This window comes from Lepisma saccharinum, chromosome 1 (assembly GCF_977018435.1).
Source record: "Lepisma saccharinum chromosome 1, izLepSacc3.1, whole genome shotgun sequence".
In the NCBI taxonomy this organism is placed as follows: Eukaryota; Metazoa; Arthropoda; class Insecta; order Zygentoma; family Lepismatidae; genus Lepisma; species Lepisma saccharinum.
This window is the reverse complement of record NC_139229.1, coordinates 208342715-208359997: the sequence shown is the minus strand read 5'-3', so window position 1 is coordinate 208359997 and position 17283 is coordinate 208342715. Positions and strand designations below refer to the sequence as shown.

The 17283-nt window shown below is 37.5% G+C and overlaps 1 protein-coding gene across 1 annotated transcript in view; it reads left to right on the top strand.

The window, feature by feature from the left end:
- Window positions 1–17283, top strand: part of LOC145978575 (uncharacterized) — a 44427-nt gene that overhangs the window by 11707 nt on the left and 15437 nt on the right. The window contains exons 3-5 of the mRNA XM_083111281.1: window positions 2021–2253; window positions 8566–8718; window positions 14922–15096. Coding sequence (XP_082967407.1) covers window positions 2021–2253; window positions 8566–8718; window positions 14922–15096 — 561 coding nt within the window. The remainder of the gene's footprint in view (window positions 1–2020; window positions 2254–8565; window positions 8719–14921; window positions 15097–17283) is intronic.

Here is a 17283-nt window from a genome sequence, read left to right as displayed (position 1 = left end):
ATAGAGTCGATATTTTTAAAATATTGAAGCTTCGATATATTGATATAGAGTCGATATTTTTAAAATATTGAAGCTTCGATATATCGATATAGAGTTGATATTTTTAAAATCTCGAAGCTTCAATATTTTATGATAAAATGAGTTTGGATTGTCGTTTGTGGGACGATTCTAGCTTAAATTGATGTGTCATACATACCCCTTTCCATTTGAAAATATTGTGTGATATCCAATATGGCAGAATCCAAGATGGCTGCCATGATGGCCACAGCCCTATTCAATGCAGTTTCACCCACTTGCAACGTGTGATTTTCCTCCATCCATGCATCTCGTTATTACTGGCCTGTCCCGATACTTTTGACTAACCCTGTACGCATATACATCCATATGTATGTGGACGAATCAAAAGGTAAGTTACACCCTAGCCGTGTTCCTGTACTAAAAAAAAATAATCCTGCTTGGTGGCAGCACTGTCCGGAATGTATTCTCCCCATACCCAAAGCAGCCATGCTGCAGCTGCTTTAATATGAGAGTAGTCACCGTGTCAGTATGGCGTATCGTACTGAGGTGGCGTCCAACATTGAGTTGTGCTCAGTCGTCCGATTTTTATGGACACAAAGGCATAATTAGAGTGAAATCCATCGCCAAATTGTCGAGGTGTATGGTGGGAATGCAATGTCACATCCCATGATCAGGAAATTGCCAGATGTTCGAATAGAACGAACGTGAACGATGAACAGTGTGTCGGGCAGCCTGCAACTGTAACACTATCGACAAAACTGAGCATGTGAATGCAATCATCCTTGACAACCACCATGTGGAAATTAAGAGAGATTGCAAATGAACTGAACATATCATACAATAGTGTCTCTATGCTGAATCAAGACCAGTTGGGTGTATAGTAAACTGTGCTCTCACTGGGTGCTACGATGTTAACTGATGAGCACCAAAGTCAACTCAGTTGAAATTGAATGGAATTTTTACACACAAGAAATCAAGAAACTGGTCACACGATTCGAAAAGTGCATGGAATACCTTAGTGACTATGTCGAAAAAAGTTAAATGTTCATGCATTTTTCTCCAATAATTATTTTCTTTCTAATGTGTCTTGTTTGTTTTATACAGGGGGGTGTAACTTACTTTTTGATTTGCCCTAGTACATTGAACATGATGAAAAGGTGGTAGGCAACTGTTCTTTATTCTCATCATCATTATTTACATCAATACTTATTGCAGTCACCTGGTTAGGTACATTATTTAAGGAGCTGAATGAACTATTCAGGTTCTTCATAGGCTATTTACAATTCTATATCCGATCTGCAAGATATTGATTATCAGTAAACTTGACAGCAATACTTCATTGATACAGGGTGGCCTGGATCTGACTGCCACATTTAAAATTTGAATACTGCACCAGTGCGATAGCTTGTGCTGGTTGGCGGGAAGGGGAACAGTAGAGGAGAGGATGCCATTTCATATACCCAGTTGCAACAATGTATTACCTGTTTTCGTAGTTATTACAAAACAAAGTCTGCGACAGGAGTGCAGTGGGTCTTTAGACGACATTTCAATGTTGGTCGACATGGAAACGTACCATCTCGGAAAATCATATTGGCGTGGGCGAAGAAATTTGAAGGAACATATCATGACTATTAAAAAAAAAACTAAAACAAGCTATTATTGACGAAGTTGCAGCTATTGATGAGGATCTACATAGGCTCGTGTATGGCAACTTCCAGGCACGTTTGCAGCAACACTGATGTAAACTGAGGTCACTGAGGTCATCTACCTGATGTAGTTTTCAAAAAAATAAGTTTGTAATCTGTAAGTAATAAATAACATACTTGGATGTATTTATAGACCATTTTGTTTCCCTGTTTCCATATATTATATATGACAATTTGAAATGTGCCAGTCGGCTCCTCGTCACCCTGTATTTGTTAACATTTTGTATCAGTTAACTCCTAATTTACATTATTATTCACCGATGTTACTTTTTCTTTTTGTTAACATATAATAATAGGTGCAGTCAGAAATACAGTCTGCATTCCATCAGCTTTATGAATTATTGAAGTCAAGAGAGAAGCAGCTCTTAAGGCAGATTGAAGTCCTGACTAGTCACCACATGTCTCTGCTACATGCACGGCAGGCCCATGTTCTGCAGGCACTTGGAAGCCTTCAGAGCTCGCTCCAGAGCCTGGAGAAGTGTAATTCAGAAGAGGCTGCTAAGAAAATACATGTGATGGATTTTTGCAGGTGAATATTTGTTGCACATATGTTCTTGTAACAGTATTTGTTGTAACTGTGGATAGAAACAATACTTTTATTTGCTGAAATTATGTAGAATGCAAAAGAATAAATTAATTAGTAATTATTGTCAAGTAATAGGGCACAGGCTTTATTAGGAGAGATGTCATACCCTAAGATGATTAAATATCGAGTAATTATCTTGGGTTGATCTACAGTGTTATGCTATGTGTTAATTCAATATATGGTACCAAAATATTTCTTATTACATGTTGTGCAAAGAGTTATGCACTTGTAATTTTACTTTCCGAGAATAAAATTTTTTAGAGGTATTACTTAATTTCAAATTATACACTCGAAACAGCTACTTTGCATGTGTCTTTTTCATCATCAAGAGACATAAGGAAGATTGTGCACAGAGATAAGTGAGCATGTCATTAACCTTTTGAGTCCCAAGGCCATTTTCACAAGTAAGCCTCACGGTTCCAAGCCAATTTTGAGCAAAATGAAGAGTTTCAATTAAATGAGTGTAGATCGGAGACTAATTGCCCTAGAGAGATGAGTGATATACCGTTGTACGCGGAATGAACCAGAGATTCAGACTATATGAAATTTGTGCAAATTCGGCGTATATATGGAGGGGGAAAGGGGGAAAATCCCCTGAAAATACTTTTTTTAAAAAAAATGGGGTTCCGCCCCCTTGAAAAAAGTACATGACAGTGTCGACATGCACATGGAAATGATCGCTGACATGTAAGGAACACAAAAATATTTGCATTATTATCATATGACCAATGTAACTTGAGTTTGTACATCCCAAAAGGAATGGTCGGAACGCCACTGATTCAAGCTTCAAAATGCAGCGGTACCTTAAAATGACTTTAGCTCAGAGACTATTTGCCCTGGAGATATGAACTATATACCGTTGTACGCAGAATGAATCACAGATTCAGACGATATATAATTTATGCACATTCGGCGTATATATGGAGGGGGAAAGGGGGGAAATCCCCTTAAAATACTTTTTTTTTTAAAAAATGGGGTTTTGCCCCCCTCCGCCCCCCCGAAAAAAGGATATGAAAAGTTCAAAATGCACATAGAAATTATCACTGGCATGTAATAAACAGAAAAATATTTGCATCATTGTCGTATGACCAATGTAACTTGAGTTGTACCCCCAAAAGAAATGGTGGGCACGCCACTGATTCAAGCTTCAAAATGCAGCGGTACCTTGAAATGACTATATCTCAGAAACTAAATGGCCTAGAGATATGAAAGATATACCGTTGTACGCAGAATGAATCACAGATTCAGACGATATATAATTTATGCACATTGGGCGTACATATGGAGGGGGAAAGGGGGGAAATCCTCTCAAAAATACTTTTCTTTAAAAAAATGGCATTTCCCCCTGCCCCCCCCCCTCCCGAAAAAAATGTCAAAATGCAAAATTTATGCAAATTTGGCGTATATATGGAGGGGGAAGGGAGAAAAACCCCAAAAATTATTTTAAAAAATTGTTGAAATGTTTGAAATTTATATTTTCCCTTGAAAAGAGATGCAAAAGAGAAGTCCCTTTTCCCGCCTTTTCACCTCCATTTTCATGAAGAAAAAAAATGGTGCAAGAAACATTTCTGTTAAATACATGTGTTAGGAACAATATATAAAAAAAAATCGAAATTCTAGCCAAAAATAGAAAAGTTATAATGTAAAAACTACGACCTTGACACAGCGTCTCGATCGAGATGCTTGGGACCGTGAGGGTTACTTTTAGGTATCTCGTTTCGAGACGCTTGGGATCCAAAAGGTTAAAGAAAAATGTCTGATTAAATAAGTTAAAAAATTGAAAATTGCATCATCTTCCTTCGCCATTTCCTACCTCTAGCTGGCTTGGCATAGAAGTCAAACCTCTCCATTTTCTTCTGGTCTTCCAAAATGATACAAAATGGAACGTAGCTGCAGTGCAATTTACAATTTATCATGTAATACACATTGACAAATGTTAACAATGGTTGGATGTGGTGAGAGCCAATATACAAGGCTTCCCTAATTTTAGACCAAATGTTGGGTCTAATTTAATTACAACAGATGTTGATCTTCCAATAGATTGATTGCATAATAGTATGTACAGTCGCCGCAATGGAAATCTTTACATTTGAACGCAATTGAAATCTTTACATTGTTATCGCACACGCCCACTGTGCCATTGTTATACTCCGAAATAAAGTGGGAGGGGTCTATAATCTTGTGATTGTTCAGTGAACAACAGCCGACAGTGTTGTGCTTATGCTTTGGCTAACAGCCTTTACAAGGGAACCAGAGAAAAAGGAGTCCAGGTTGTGGTATCTAGTGCAAAAACTGTGTTACAGAAGTGTGCAGTTTCGTCATTTTGTTTTGTCTGCCTAAGAAAACAATGGGGAGGAAGAAGTTGACAACGGAAGAGAAGACTTGTGCCTTGACTTTGCTTCAACAAGGACGTCTGTGATTTGTGTTGCGGCTGATTTGGGTATTTACAACCTTAAGGAAGCAGCTGCATGTCTACCACTTGGCATGGTAACACCTCAATGGAAAGTAGGCTCTGGGGATACCAGAAAAACGTCGCCACGAACCGACAAGATTTTGAAACTTGAAGTTATATCAAATCCATCGATTACGGCCACACAGTTGAAGAAGAAGCATCCAGATCTGCTAAGTGATGTATCCATCCACACCATACAACATCGACTACAGATAGACCTTCACTTACCAGCTAGTCGTGCTGCCAAGAAACTGCTTGTAACCTCAACTATGAAGTTGAAAAGGCTAAATTTCTGCAGAAAATATCGACACTGGACATCAGAAGACAAGCGAAACGTAATGTTTTCTGATAAAAGCATGTTTACACTTGTTAGATCAGTATCAAAAATTGTGAAAAGACCAAAAATGTGTTGCGGTATGATCCAAGGTACGCTGTTAAACTGTTAAACATCCGGCTAGTGTGATGGTATAGGGTGCAATCAGTGGTACTTATGGTAGAGGGGGACTATATTTTCTCCCCAAGAAGGTAACAATGACAGGGGACCAATACATAAAAGTATTGGAAGAACACATGTTGACATTCTGGACAATTCATGAATGTTGGTACTTTATGCATGATGGTGCGCCAGCTCACAGGAAGAAATTGGTTACAAAGTTTTTGAATGTCAATAACATACCAGTTCTTGAATAGCCTGGTAACTCACCCGACTTAAACCCAATTGAGAATGCATGGAATCAATTAAAGAAAGAGTTTCAATTAAAACAACCATCGCAGAGTTACAAGAGCTGCTGAAGAAGTTGTGGGTGACAATGGACAAAACTTATTTTGAAAATTTGGCAGATTCAATGCCCAGAAGATTACAAGAAGTTGTACATGCTCGTGGAAATATGACAAAATATTGATAGTAAAAAATGGTGAAATTTTGAAAGCTATAAAACAAAGAAGAATCAGACTGCTTGTTTTTGTTGCTTTTTGTTTTACTTCTGTAAAGATTTCCATTGCGGGCACTGTATAATAGGGTGGAAGAGGAGTGAATGAAAAAATCAGTTTAAATGTAAACATCCCAATTGCTTCTTGAGCTTCCATTCTTATCCATTCCAGCTGTATTCTTAGCACAGCACACTATGAACCAGGGCTCCTGGATTTAATTTCCAGCCTGGGCATGGGTGTTCTTTACGAGTGTCCCTTCATCAATTTCATCATATCATCACTTATCCTCATCTTCGCGATTATTAACAGTGACAGAAAAGCAGAGTAAAATAAATCAAATCAATCAATCTTTACTGTATTCCTTTGCAGGGAAATGTTCTGATCCTGATTGTTTTGCCATTTTTTATACATTTTTGCATTTGCAATCATTCTTGTTCCTGACAAAAACATGTGTATATTTGTGTTAAAATGTAACTTAATGGGGTGTAAAAGTTGACCCTTTCTAGAGACACCCAAATGCCAACCTGTCTTCCATGTAGTACAACCTGGACTGCATTTTTCAGACTAACGGGACTCTGGTGGCTGGTCCTGAAGCCAGGATAATTCTCTGTGAGGTGTGTGTTGTGTCGTCCATATATGTTTGTGATGGTCTCTTCATCCATCATGTCACCATTCACCCTCATCTGTGCAATTATTCAAAAGTAAGGGAAAAGTGAAGCAAAATAAAGTAAATCAATCAACTATCAAAGTTAAACCACAAAAGTACATTTTTTAAATTAATGTTTAATGATTTGTTTTTTTTCTTGTATGTACGCATTGCTTGCATTGTAGAATTATTTCTCTTGTAGTCTATGGTTATTACAAGCATAAAAACACAGTTTTTCGTTTTGATGTTTCAGGAGAACACACACTCCCTTCATCAGACATTTATTTTTAGTTTGATTAAAGATACAGTTATAACAATGGTTAAGCAAAAAAGAATCAGTTATACAATGGATGTTGTCGATGTTACATTGTTGTAATATAGCAACTTAACTGTGAAAACAAGCAGTCTGTTTTATTTTTATTTCAGATAAAAATTTTGTTCACATTCTTTTTTATTTAAAAATTATGAATCCCAAATATCATCAGGCAATTCAAAATCATCATTGCTTTCACAGAGTTTCTTCATGTTTTCAGTTACATTAAATTTTAAAGATGGTGGCTTGTGAGAAAGAAAACTCTACAAGGTAACAAAAAAAGTTTTTGACGTTCCATTAATCATGCGCTCACAGAGAGGAAGCGAAATGATGCACGTGCCTGCCAAGCAATCGGGAGTTAGTCTGACTATCGACTGTCAGTAATACAGGCATGTTGCGCATACACAGTGGTCATAGCTCGTCCAGTGTCGAAGAGAAATGGAGGTATCAAAGCAGCTTGTTCGCGTGTGTTTGTTGTATGACTTTAAAGTGGGCCTGTCAGCTGCCGCATCAAGTCGCCGCATTTGCCAGGCATTGATTCCAGAAATTCCGTTCGGGAGATGTGAGTCTTTCGAATGAACCTCGCAGTGGAAGACCACATGTGTTGGATGACGAGGCCCTGAAAGCAGCCATCGAGGAGGACAGTGGTCTAACGTGTGATGAACTTGCAGAAAGGTTCCATGTTTCCGCTGAAACAGTCAGACTGCACCTGCATGGGATAGGGAAGTCATACAAGTTAAGCAAGTGGGTACCCCACACATTATCGGCAGCCAACAAGGAACAAAGAGTGACAGCCTGTTTGTCCTTGCTCACTCGGTACCTGAACACACCCATATTTGATCGCTTGCTCACTGGTGACGAAAAGTGGGTCCTCTATGACACTCCCAAGCGTACCAGACATTGGTTGTCACCACGTGACCCTGTTCCTCACACCTCAAGACCACCTCTGCTCTTCGTATGGTGGAATTGTCGGCAAGTGTTGCATTACGAGCTCCTTCCAGCTGGTCAGACCATCACTGCTGACCTCTACTCTCAGCAGTTGCAAAGGGTGCACCGTGCATTGCGGCTGAAGGAGCCGTCATTGGTGAATCGCAAGGGTGTGCTGTTCCTGCATGACAATGCCAAGCCACATGTGGCAAAGAGGACCTGGGAGACCCTTCAGCAACTTGGCTGTGAGACACTGTGCCATCCACCATATTCACCAGACCTTGCACCAACACATTACCACCTGTTTCATTCCCTCGACAACCACCTCCGTGGGAGATCCTTCGCAAATGAGGGAGACCTGCGGAATGCACTCACCGACTTCTTTGCATCCAAGCCCGCCGAGTTTTATCACCAGGGTATTGTGCAGCTGCAGGAACGTTGGCAAAAGGTTGATGGAGATTACTTCGAAATCTAAAGGTACGTACCATCCACTGTATTGCTCTTTGTTTATCACTGCTCTAGAACGGCAAGAACTTTTTTTGGTTACCTTGTAGTTACCATTTACATATGAGACCATTGCAGAAGTGGACTGCAAATAAAAATAAATTAATGCAGAAAAAGGAAAGATATTTTATAAGCATTTATTGTCCTTGACATTTTTACTTATTCTGTACATTGGTAGAGCCTCCACCTTGGCATAGAGGTAACAGCATCACCTTTTAACCAAGAGATCCTGGGAGGCATATAGTGGTAGAAAAAGGAAAGATATTTTATAAGCATTTATTGTCCTTGACATTTTTACTTATTCGTGTGTAGTCAATAAAATCGTAACCTTTGTACCCTGTTGTAATTTTCACATTTGTCATTTTAGCTCTTTTTAATAATTTTCTTCCCCAAGTTTATATTTCAGTATCCTTTTTATGTCAATTCTTTGTAAGATTTTTTACAGCAAGTTGCATGTAATTACACAGATCTTTCTTATTTCAGTAATGCTTATTTGAAATCCGTTCCTCAATTGAAAGTTAGTCTAGACTGTGATTCATTACAATCCACTCTACAGTCATTTGGAAAAGTGGACGTCGAAGGTGGTGGACTTCTGGGGATGGGGGAAAATGAAGCACAATGTTCATTGCCATATAGGTAAATATTTTTTTCTTGTTTGTTTACATTATTGTCAACCACAAGTTTTTTACTTGCAAGTGTTATTTCTATTTTTTTTTCTAACTGTTTTCATCTCTGCAGAACCTTTCTTCAAGCCTAGTCTTTGTCTTGCAGTGAATGTATCGAGATAAAGCCTACAAACTAATCCAAAACTTTGGATTAGCAACTTACAGACAGGGTTCCCACATACCCTAGGAGAAGAAAAAATAAGAAAAAAGAAATTGAAAATCAGGAGAGTTTAGTTTGCAAAATAATTGCAAACTGTGATATTTCAATATCAGTGGTATTAACTTTATTTAAAAGCACCTGAATCTGTACATTGGTAGAGGCTCCACCTTGGCATAGAGGTAACAGCATCACCTTTTAACCAAGAGATCCTGGGTTCCATACCCAGTGGAGGCATATAGTGGTTCGGATCCCACTTTAAACTGTAGGCAGAGTCCTGAATAGCCTATGTGTGTAATGTGGACAAAACTAAAAAATCTCAAGAATCTAAACATTTGTATTGGCTGATTGATTTTCAGGTGCTTAGGTACTTTGTATGTGCTGAATGTGTATTTTCTTAGTTTCTGCACATATTGTATGACAAAAGTGGAATTTGTAATATTTGCAATTTCCTAATAAAATGTAATGCCGTATTGATACATTGCCTCCTCTACGCAAGCAAAAGATAGGTGTTTGGCTAAAATATCACTTTTCATCTGAGCTTAGTTTTTCCTCGAAATGTGTGTGTTTATCACCTTCATTGAAAATCAGTTTTATTCTTTGATCTGCTCCTGAAACTATGGGAGACTGTAAGAATGATTGTACCTTGTAAACTTTAATCTATGCAGATTGCCCATGTAATCTATTTATTTATTCCAGTAAAAATCTTTAATTAATTGGTTGATAACTATGGTTAATTGTATATAATTCAGGTACTCATGTTTTCTGCGAAGTTGTTTTAAGTAATTTTCTACTAATTTTGGTAGCCACTGCCACAATCCTCGTTGGAATTCGTTGTATCGATTGGCAGTGGCTACCGAAATTAATAGAAAATTACTTAAAACAGCTTCGCTGAAAACATGAGTACCTTAATTATCTATTACCATGTGTCTGTTTCCCATAATGATGACCTTAATTGTATATTATATAATTATTTCCATTTATAATTAATCTGTTGAACCCCACCCCCCAATACCGAAGTGAATGAAAAAAAGGTAGTATGTAGTGGTGGTACATTTCTACAACAACGCGAAGTTTCATTGGAATCAGACTGATATTTCTTGGCTAAAAAAATAATAACTTTGTATGAAGTGGCAGTGTTGCCATCTTGCGGAACAATTTCTGGAATTTCGCATCTAGCATTAGCCCTAGATGCTAGATGGACTAAATTTGGAGGGAAGCATGATAAAAAACCAGCCTATGAGAATATGTAATGCCCATGATGCAATAAAAAAAATCAAGCATTCAGAAATTTGCATAATTAATGAAAATTTCGAACTTTGAGCCTTTGCACCTCACTTACCCCTGGAGCCTTAATTGTAAGAGATACTTAAAATGTTGCTTTTTACTCATTCTTATGTGTAGAACTTAAATTTTTCAAAAAGATGCAGTGGTTGAGAAGTTAGAGTCATTTATTATCAATTTATCCCATAGTAACAAAAGTTAACAAAAGACTTTCTCAAATGTTACTTGTTAATAATAGTAACAGAGGTATATTGTTTTGTAATGAGAGTCTGTAATACCTTTAGAGGTATACTAATGAACAAAAGAGACAGAACTGAAATATCTGGTATAGTTTCCAAGAAATAGCACATTAATTCTACCATGTGGTCCTGGCAAATTTTGAAAATTGGGCCTTTGCCCTCACGTCTCCACTGGACCCTTAATTGTAGTACGTTGCTTAGTGTGTTTCTTTTTACTCATTATTACATGTAAAGTGTAAATTTTTCAAAAGAATATAGTGGTTGAGGAGCTATAGCCACTTTATAAATCTATCTCATAATATTATAGGCGTAACAAAGGACATATTCAATGTCCGCTTCTTAATAATAGTAACAATTGATATATTGTTTTGTAATTCGAGTATGCCATATCTTCATATGTATACTAATGAACAAAAAAGATAGAACTGAAATATCGTGCAGTTTTCAAGATATTAAGTATTAATTACTGCCACGTAGAAGTGGTTTCGATTAATACCAGTCATCCGGAATGCCATAATTTTGGGTTGTTTCACTCTAAACCTGTGCACAGTGGGCCAGAATTCTGAAAATGGGGACAAAAGTTCTGAATTTGTGAATGAAGATACTTTATGCTGGCAGTATTTCTAATAGAATATAATACATAAAAAAACATAATTTGATTAAAGTTTTGTAGTTATTCACATGATGGCAGTGCAAAATAATCAAATAACCTGTTGTGTACAAAAAATGCCCTGTGCTCATGTACTGAGAAATACGGAATTTTGCAACATCAACTAAATCAGTTAAATCCTATGCTTGTTTACATGAAAACACTACCAAAGGGAGCCACGGTCGTCCAGTCAGTAGAGCATCTGACTGCGAAGTGGAGACTCGGGTTCAATTATCGGGCTGGATGATCTAAGATCAAATTTTTTTCCGGCCTTGTTCCTGAAAAAGAGGCTCCGGGGTTTACACAGCATGTAATATATGTCTACCTGGACTTGAGAAGTGTGGGGGAGGAGGGTAGCATGGTGTTGATTACATTACCTCCACAAATGACCAAGATCATGAATATGTGAAGCCTCCACATTCTCCATATCCCTTCATGGCACAGTGCAGCATACACGGTGAATTTCACCTACCTTATGCTACGAAATAAATTTTACTAAAGTGCATTGTGTTCATATACTGACAGATAAACCTTAACGTTCACATTCACTGTTAGTAGTGGATAGATTTTCCACTTGTCAGGCAGATTGTTGGTGTTTATCTGACACTCCATGATGTCAAGCAAGCGAGTGACATCTTCAGATAGCTTACATGATTTTTTATCAGGCAAAGGCCGAAGGCTTGATGTTAGTGGATCAGACGAGATAAGCAGATGATGCATTGATGCATAAGATCTTCACTGGCAGAAATTCAGGAGCTCTCGTGGTAAAGTCGTTCTCTAACGTCCTTGATTTTGACACTTGAACCTCCTCAGAGAACTGCCGACTGGAAGAATAGCTGCTACTATGGCACCTGGACCGTGTGTAAGCCATAGGGAATACAATAAAATAAATATTTTGTTACAAGAAATTTCACAGTTTCCAAAGCATATTCACTAAAACTGTGAACGTTAGTACAGTGACTTGACGATTGTGTTTACAAAATAGCTGCATCGTTTCATTAACAGCTCGTTGATGCCTGTGATTTTGACAGGCTTTTTTAGGATCCTGACAGAATTGGTATGTCTTGCCATTATTAGAGGTGCCTCTGCCATCTTGTTTAGGCTTGTCAACGACAATGCCCATTAAGCGTTTGAATTTCTCCTAGACGTATGGTTTTTGGGCTTTCGTTTTTGCTCTGTGCTCTCCACAAGCCTACCCCCTCTTCTATTCGATTGGACACGACATGTGAAGGACGAACTCAAGAATTAAATCCATATAGAATTGACAGTCAGAACTGAGTATTTGCCACTCCTTGAGTGATTTTTTCAAATTTGTTTTCATTTCTGTCGGCCAAGCACCACAAATGGAACACACCTGAGAAGATGATGTACTGCTCACTTTGTTGCAAACTAACATGTGAAAAACTGTCAGATTTTCTTGATTGCCAGCTGAGGTGTTTGTAAGACGGAGATGCTCTATCTGGTCTCCAATGTATTCTGATTCTGCTAGGTTTACATTAAATATTGTGTTTTAATGAAATTGTATTTCAATGCAGTGTGAAGCAGCATGCAACTATATTTTATTAACATTTCGAAACTGCACATTGGCACAAGTTGACAGCTAGTTTTCTCTTAGTTGCATTTATAAGACCCATTGGATCATTCGGCATAAACATCTTCATCCCACCTCATCTCACAAATTTTGAAAGTCAAAGGGGAGAAACACACATCATTGCAACTCAGCTGAAAATGGCTGTGTATGAACCTGCTTTTATAGCAATACCCACAATTCAGTAAATCAATTCATATTCTACCCACAAAAGGTACAGGAGTGCTGAAAAGTTTGTGGCCCGAACTTGTTCCCAGACAATTTGAAGGAAGGTCATATTATGTCTTGAAAGTTCATATCCTTTATGTTTTTTTAAGTCCTGTGAAGTGAGCATGTCTGTCCAGCAAGCGAGATTTTCTAACACAGAAACCAGGGCTGTGATGCAGTTTTTATTCCTCTAGGGCAAGTCTCCAAAGGAGATGCATGGGGAAATGTGGGAGAATAGCCACAGGCTGAACCTTGCCCTTTAATAAAGAAAATTTGATTTGAACTGAATTGAATTGAACATCCTTCAGAGTCTGCTCCTTCATATGCAGCTGTGGATAAGTGGGTGGCACAGTTTAAACATGGTGAATTCTCAACAGATGATAGCCCCTGTGCAGAAAGACCAAAAACAGTGACCGTTCCGCAAATCATTGTTCAAATTGATGACCCAATTCTCGCAGACTGGGTATTTCATGGGAACGCATTGGTATCATAATTCACTTTGATCTGCGCATGCATAAACTCTCAGAGAAATGGGTGTCGAAAATCTGTTCACGGACCGAAAGCACGAAAGGATGAAGGCATTCAGGAAAATCATGTTCCATTTTGAACATGCCGAACAATTCCTGTCAAGATTTGTTACCATGGACGAAACCTGCTTATGTCACCATGATCAGGAGACAAAGCAACAGTCAATGGAATGCCAGCACTCTGGTTCACCTTGCCCTAAGATGTTCAAAGCACAAAAGTCTGCAGGGAAGGTATTTGCTTCATTTTCCTGGGATAAGGATGGCGTGTTACTTGTAGATTACCTACCCAAGGGCCAGACAGTTAATGCAGAGCACTACACATCATAACTCGCCCAACTGAAGGAGATTCTGAACCATCAACGCCGTGGAAATCTCAAAAAGGGAGCTCTGTTCCTTCACAACAATGAGCCTGATCATCGAGCATTGCAAACACAGCTGAAACTGCCTGACTTGGGCTTTCAATGTCTTGATGATCTCCCCTATTACCCCAATCTGGCTTTGTCAGACTACCTTTTCCTACCCCAACTCATAAAACCTGTGAAGGGACACCATTTTGCACCCAATCAGGAGATGAACACTGCTGCAGAACGTTTTTTGTTAGGAGCTAACTTCAGATTGTTTTTAGGGGTTTTCAAAAGTTGGGAGCATTTAAGTTAACACCTGGATGAAACTGTCATTGTTCTACAGGGAACTAATGATTTAAAGGCTCTGCTTTCAAGTAGGAATTTCGATTTTTGTGCCCATTTTCAGAATTCTGTGTGGCGGTCTGATAAAAGGTTAAAACAAATAAACTTCAAGAGATGGATAAACAATTAAATAATAACAGTTACATTTTTTTTAAGTTTAAATTAACAATTAATTGTCAAAAACGTTTTACATTTTTGGATTTGAATTTACATTTAAATTACTGAAAACTAAAAGTCATATTGACTATCTTCCATTTCTTTTGTGGGTGAAAGACAGGAATGGTATTATAAGATACCATTTAATTATGTTTAACCATTTATCTTTAATGCCTCCTTAATTTCTATTTGTCAGCAGTTCCTTAAAAGTAGCAAAACATAGCAAAACAATTATTCTTTTTATAGTCTCTCTTAATTTTTAAAAACTTTTATGTTTCTAATAGTGTGTCCTTCATTTAGTACATGTTCACTTATCCTTGTATGGGGTCTATGAACAATAAATCTTGAAAAAAACACATGTGAAATTGTGTGTAAAAGTTCGTATCTACAAAGTTTCATCATTACAGGAGCAGCTTTATTGTTAACAGTTACTGTCACCGTCCCCATGGGGGAGTTGTTAGCACATCGTGCTGTGATGCGAGAGGTCCTGGATTTGAATCCCATCCTGGGTATGGATGTTTGTGAGTGTCCATTCATCAATTTCATCACACCGTCACTCATCCCCATCTTTGCAAATTAGCCAAAAGTGGCACAAGAAGTGAAATAAAATAAAGCAAATCAATCAATCAATGTAAATAGTTACTGGAAACTTTATGTATATTTTATCTTCATCATTAACAGGGTTGAAGATTACCAAGAAGCTAACCAGGACCACATGTGGCTGTACAAATCAGTGGCTCCTGTTAATGCGTATCAGGACACAGTTCACATTCAAGTTGGCTTTCCTCGTTTGGACAGCACCTATCAAGTGGGTGCTATAAAGAAATCCACAAGCCTTCCCGTAGGAGAATTTCAGGTATGCAAACCTTCAGTTTCTTCTAGCAGTAATACTATTGTTTAATTCTAAACGCTCACAATGAAAAATTTGTACTTTTGTCTGGTTTCCGCTCATTGGTCTTGAAGTTTAGGATCTGATATAATGGGATGCATAAATATCACCTAGCAAATTGGGTGCCAATTTTTATTACCTTGTTTTACACAGTGAGGGGTTCAAGAACAAACAAAATGCCCGCTATTTAGCTAACAACCTTTCCATCAACATCAGTATAGTTAGGAGTCTTTACATAATTGTTGGTTATAAGCAAAAATTTTGACAATTTGCCATACAATACTTATGCATTCCACTGTACTAATTACTCATGGCTGGATCACCACCAAATTGTCACTATCACTTGCTTGTAACAAGTAGTTTGTATCTAATAAATGCACTTACAAACTTCAGTAGACATAGTAATACATAGTCTGGAAGTAATGACTTAGTTTTTTGAGTAATGCTAATTACAGGTAGTTACTCGCAATTATTGCTTACTATTAAGTAGTTACCATAATTGGAACTTGGAATACAATGACATAATAAATAAATTGGATTAGTTATCGTGAAAGACCGTCATTGTGACTGTAATGCCTCTTGAACTCACGAATCATGCTTTGATAAGAATACATATTGTCGAAATATTGACATGTTCCTCACTATTTAAAAAAAAATACTACAATGGTAACGAATAAAACCATTATCTGCAAAAGCCCTTTTGTATTGGTTACATTATTAATCTGATGAACAAAATTTGTACTTGCTGAAATATAAGTGTAATACAAACTGAAAGAAGAAAAAGAAGGGAAATTAAAGCTGTTCCATATGCATTGCAGCGTGTCATGAAGGCACATAAGCATGATGATAGAGTTGTACACATTCTCAGTTTTGGCCACAATGTAGGTTATATGATCATCAACATGCTGCTCAGGTCACCCTTATCCCCAGGTACCCACTCATGACAAGCTGGGTAAACCTTACAAAAATTTCCTCTGAGGTCATCAGATATCGATCTCCTGCATGGCAGTCAGATAACCTACTGACTAGACAACCCCACAATTGTGAAATTATACCACCTTGAACCATGTTGGGTATAATTAACTTGTATTTCCATAGACACATTTCTCCAAATTACTGAAGTTACGTGTCATATCCTTAACAATATGTAGGCACAAATTTGAGGGTATTTTGCACACACTTCTTCATAGCTATGAAATAATAATTCTGAGACTGAAACTATTAACCTGCAAACAATGCAGTAACTTAATGTGTAATCAAATATGAAGCTATGGATCAAAACTTAATAATTGCCCTCATATTGGCTCTGAGCTATTCAAATCATTTACACTATTTTAAATTCTCATACAATTTGAGCATTTACTCCCAAATTTTATTAATGTGATTAATTGAATCATCTTACTGTGTAACCTGATATTCTTAGGACTATCAAAGGTTCAGCCACCATTAAAGCTGTATGAAAACTCACATTGCTCTTCATTACCACATTGTGGTTAAATGACTGATGATTGTTACTATATCCTTTATTTCACTCAAGTTATGAGTTGGTGTTTTGGCTCAGAGGAGAGTCATTATTACACCACATGGAATATATTAAGGCTAGTCATAAAGTAAGTTGCAGGAACCTTTATTTTAAAGGCACATTCATTTGTCACAATTTTATTATTGTGAGAATCCTTCCACATAAGCTACTTCTCTATATATCTATATAGCCATTACCATTGATGGGGCACCTAATATATGGGGAAACAAATTTTTGTATACCTTCGTTGAAGACATCTACCACCTACACAAAGCATGTCACTGTTGTTTCATTGAGCATGCAAAGGCATAGATTTCCTGCACATTGTGGATAACCAATGGATGTCCCTTGAAGATTTATGCTGTATGTCTTGGTTATCATTATCAGTAAACTTGATGTAATTACATATTGGTTAAAATTTCATATCCAACCCTGATTTATGCATTGGAATCCTAATTTTACGTTCTCAGATTTCACATTTTCCTGTTGATTACGTATATTCTTGATCCAAATAAAGCAACATGTTATAAAATGTTCCAAAATTTTACATTGTAAGACCCTTTGCAACAAGTTTGTAGATAAAAATCATACGATTCAGGAAATATAAAATCCAGGAACGTAAAATTGGGTAT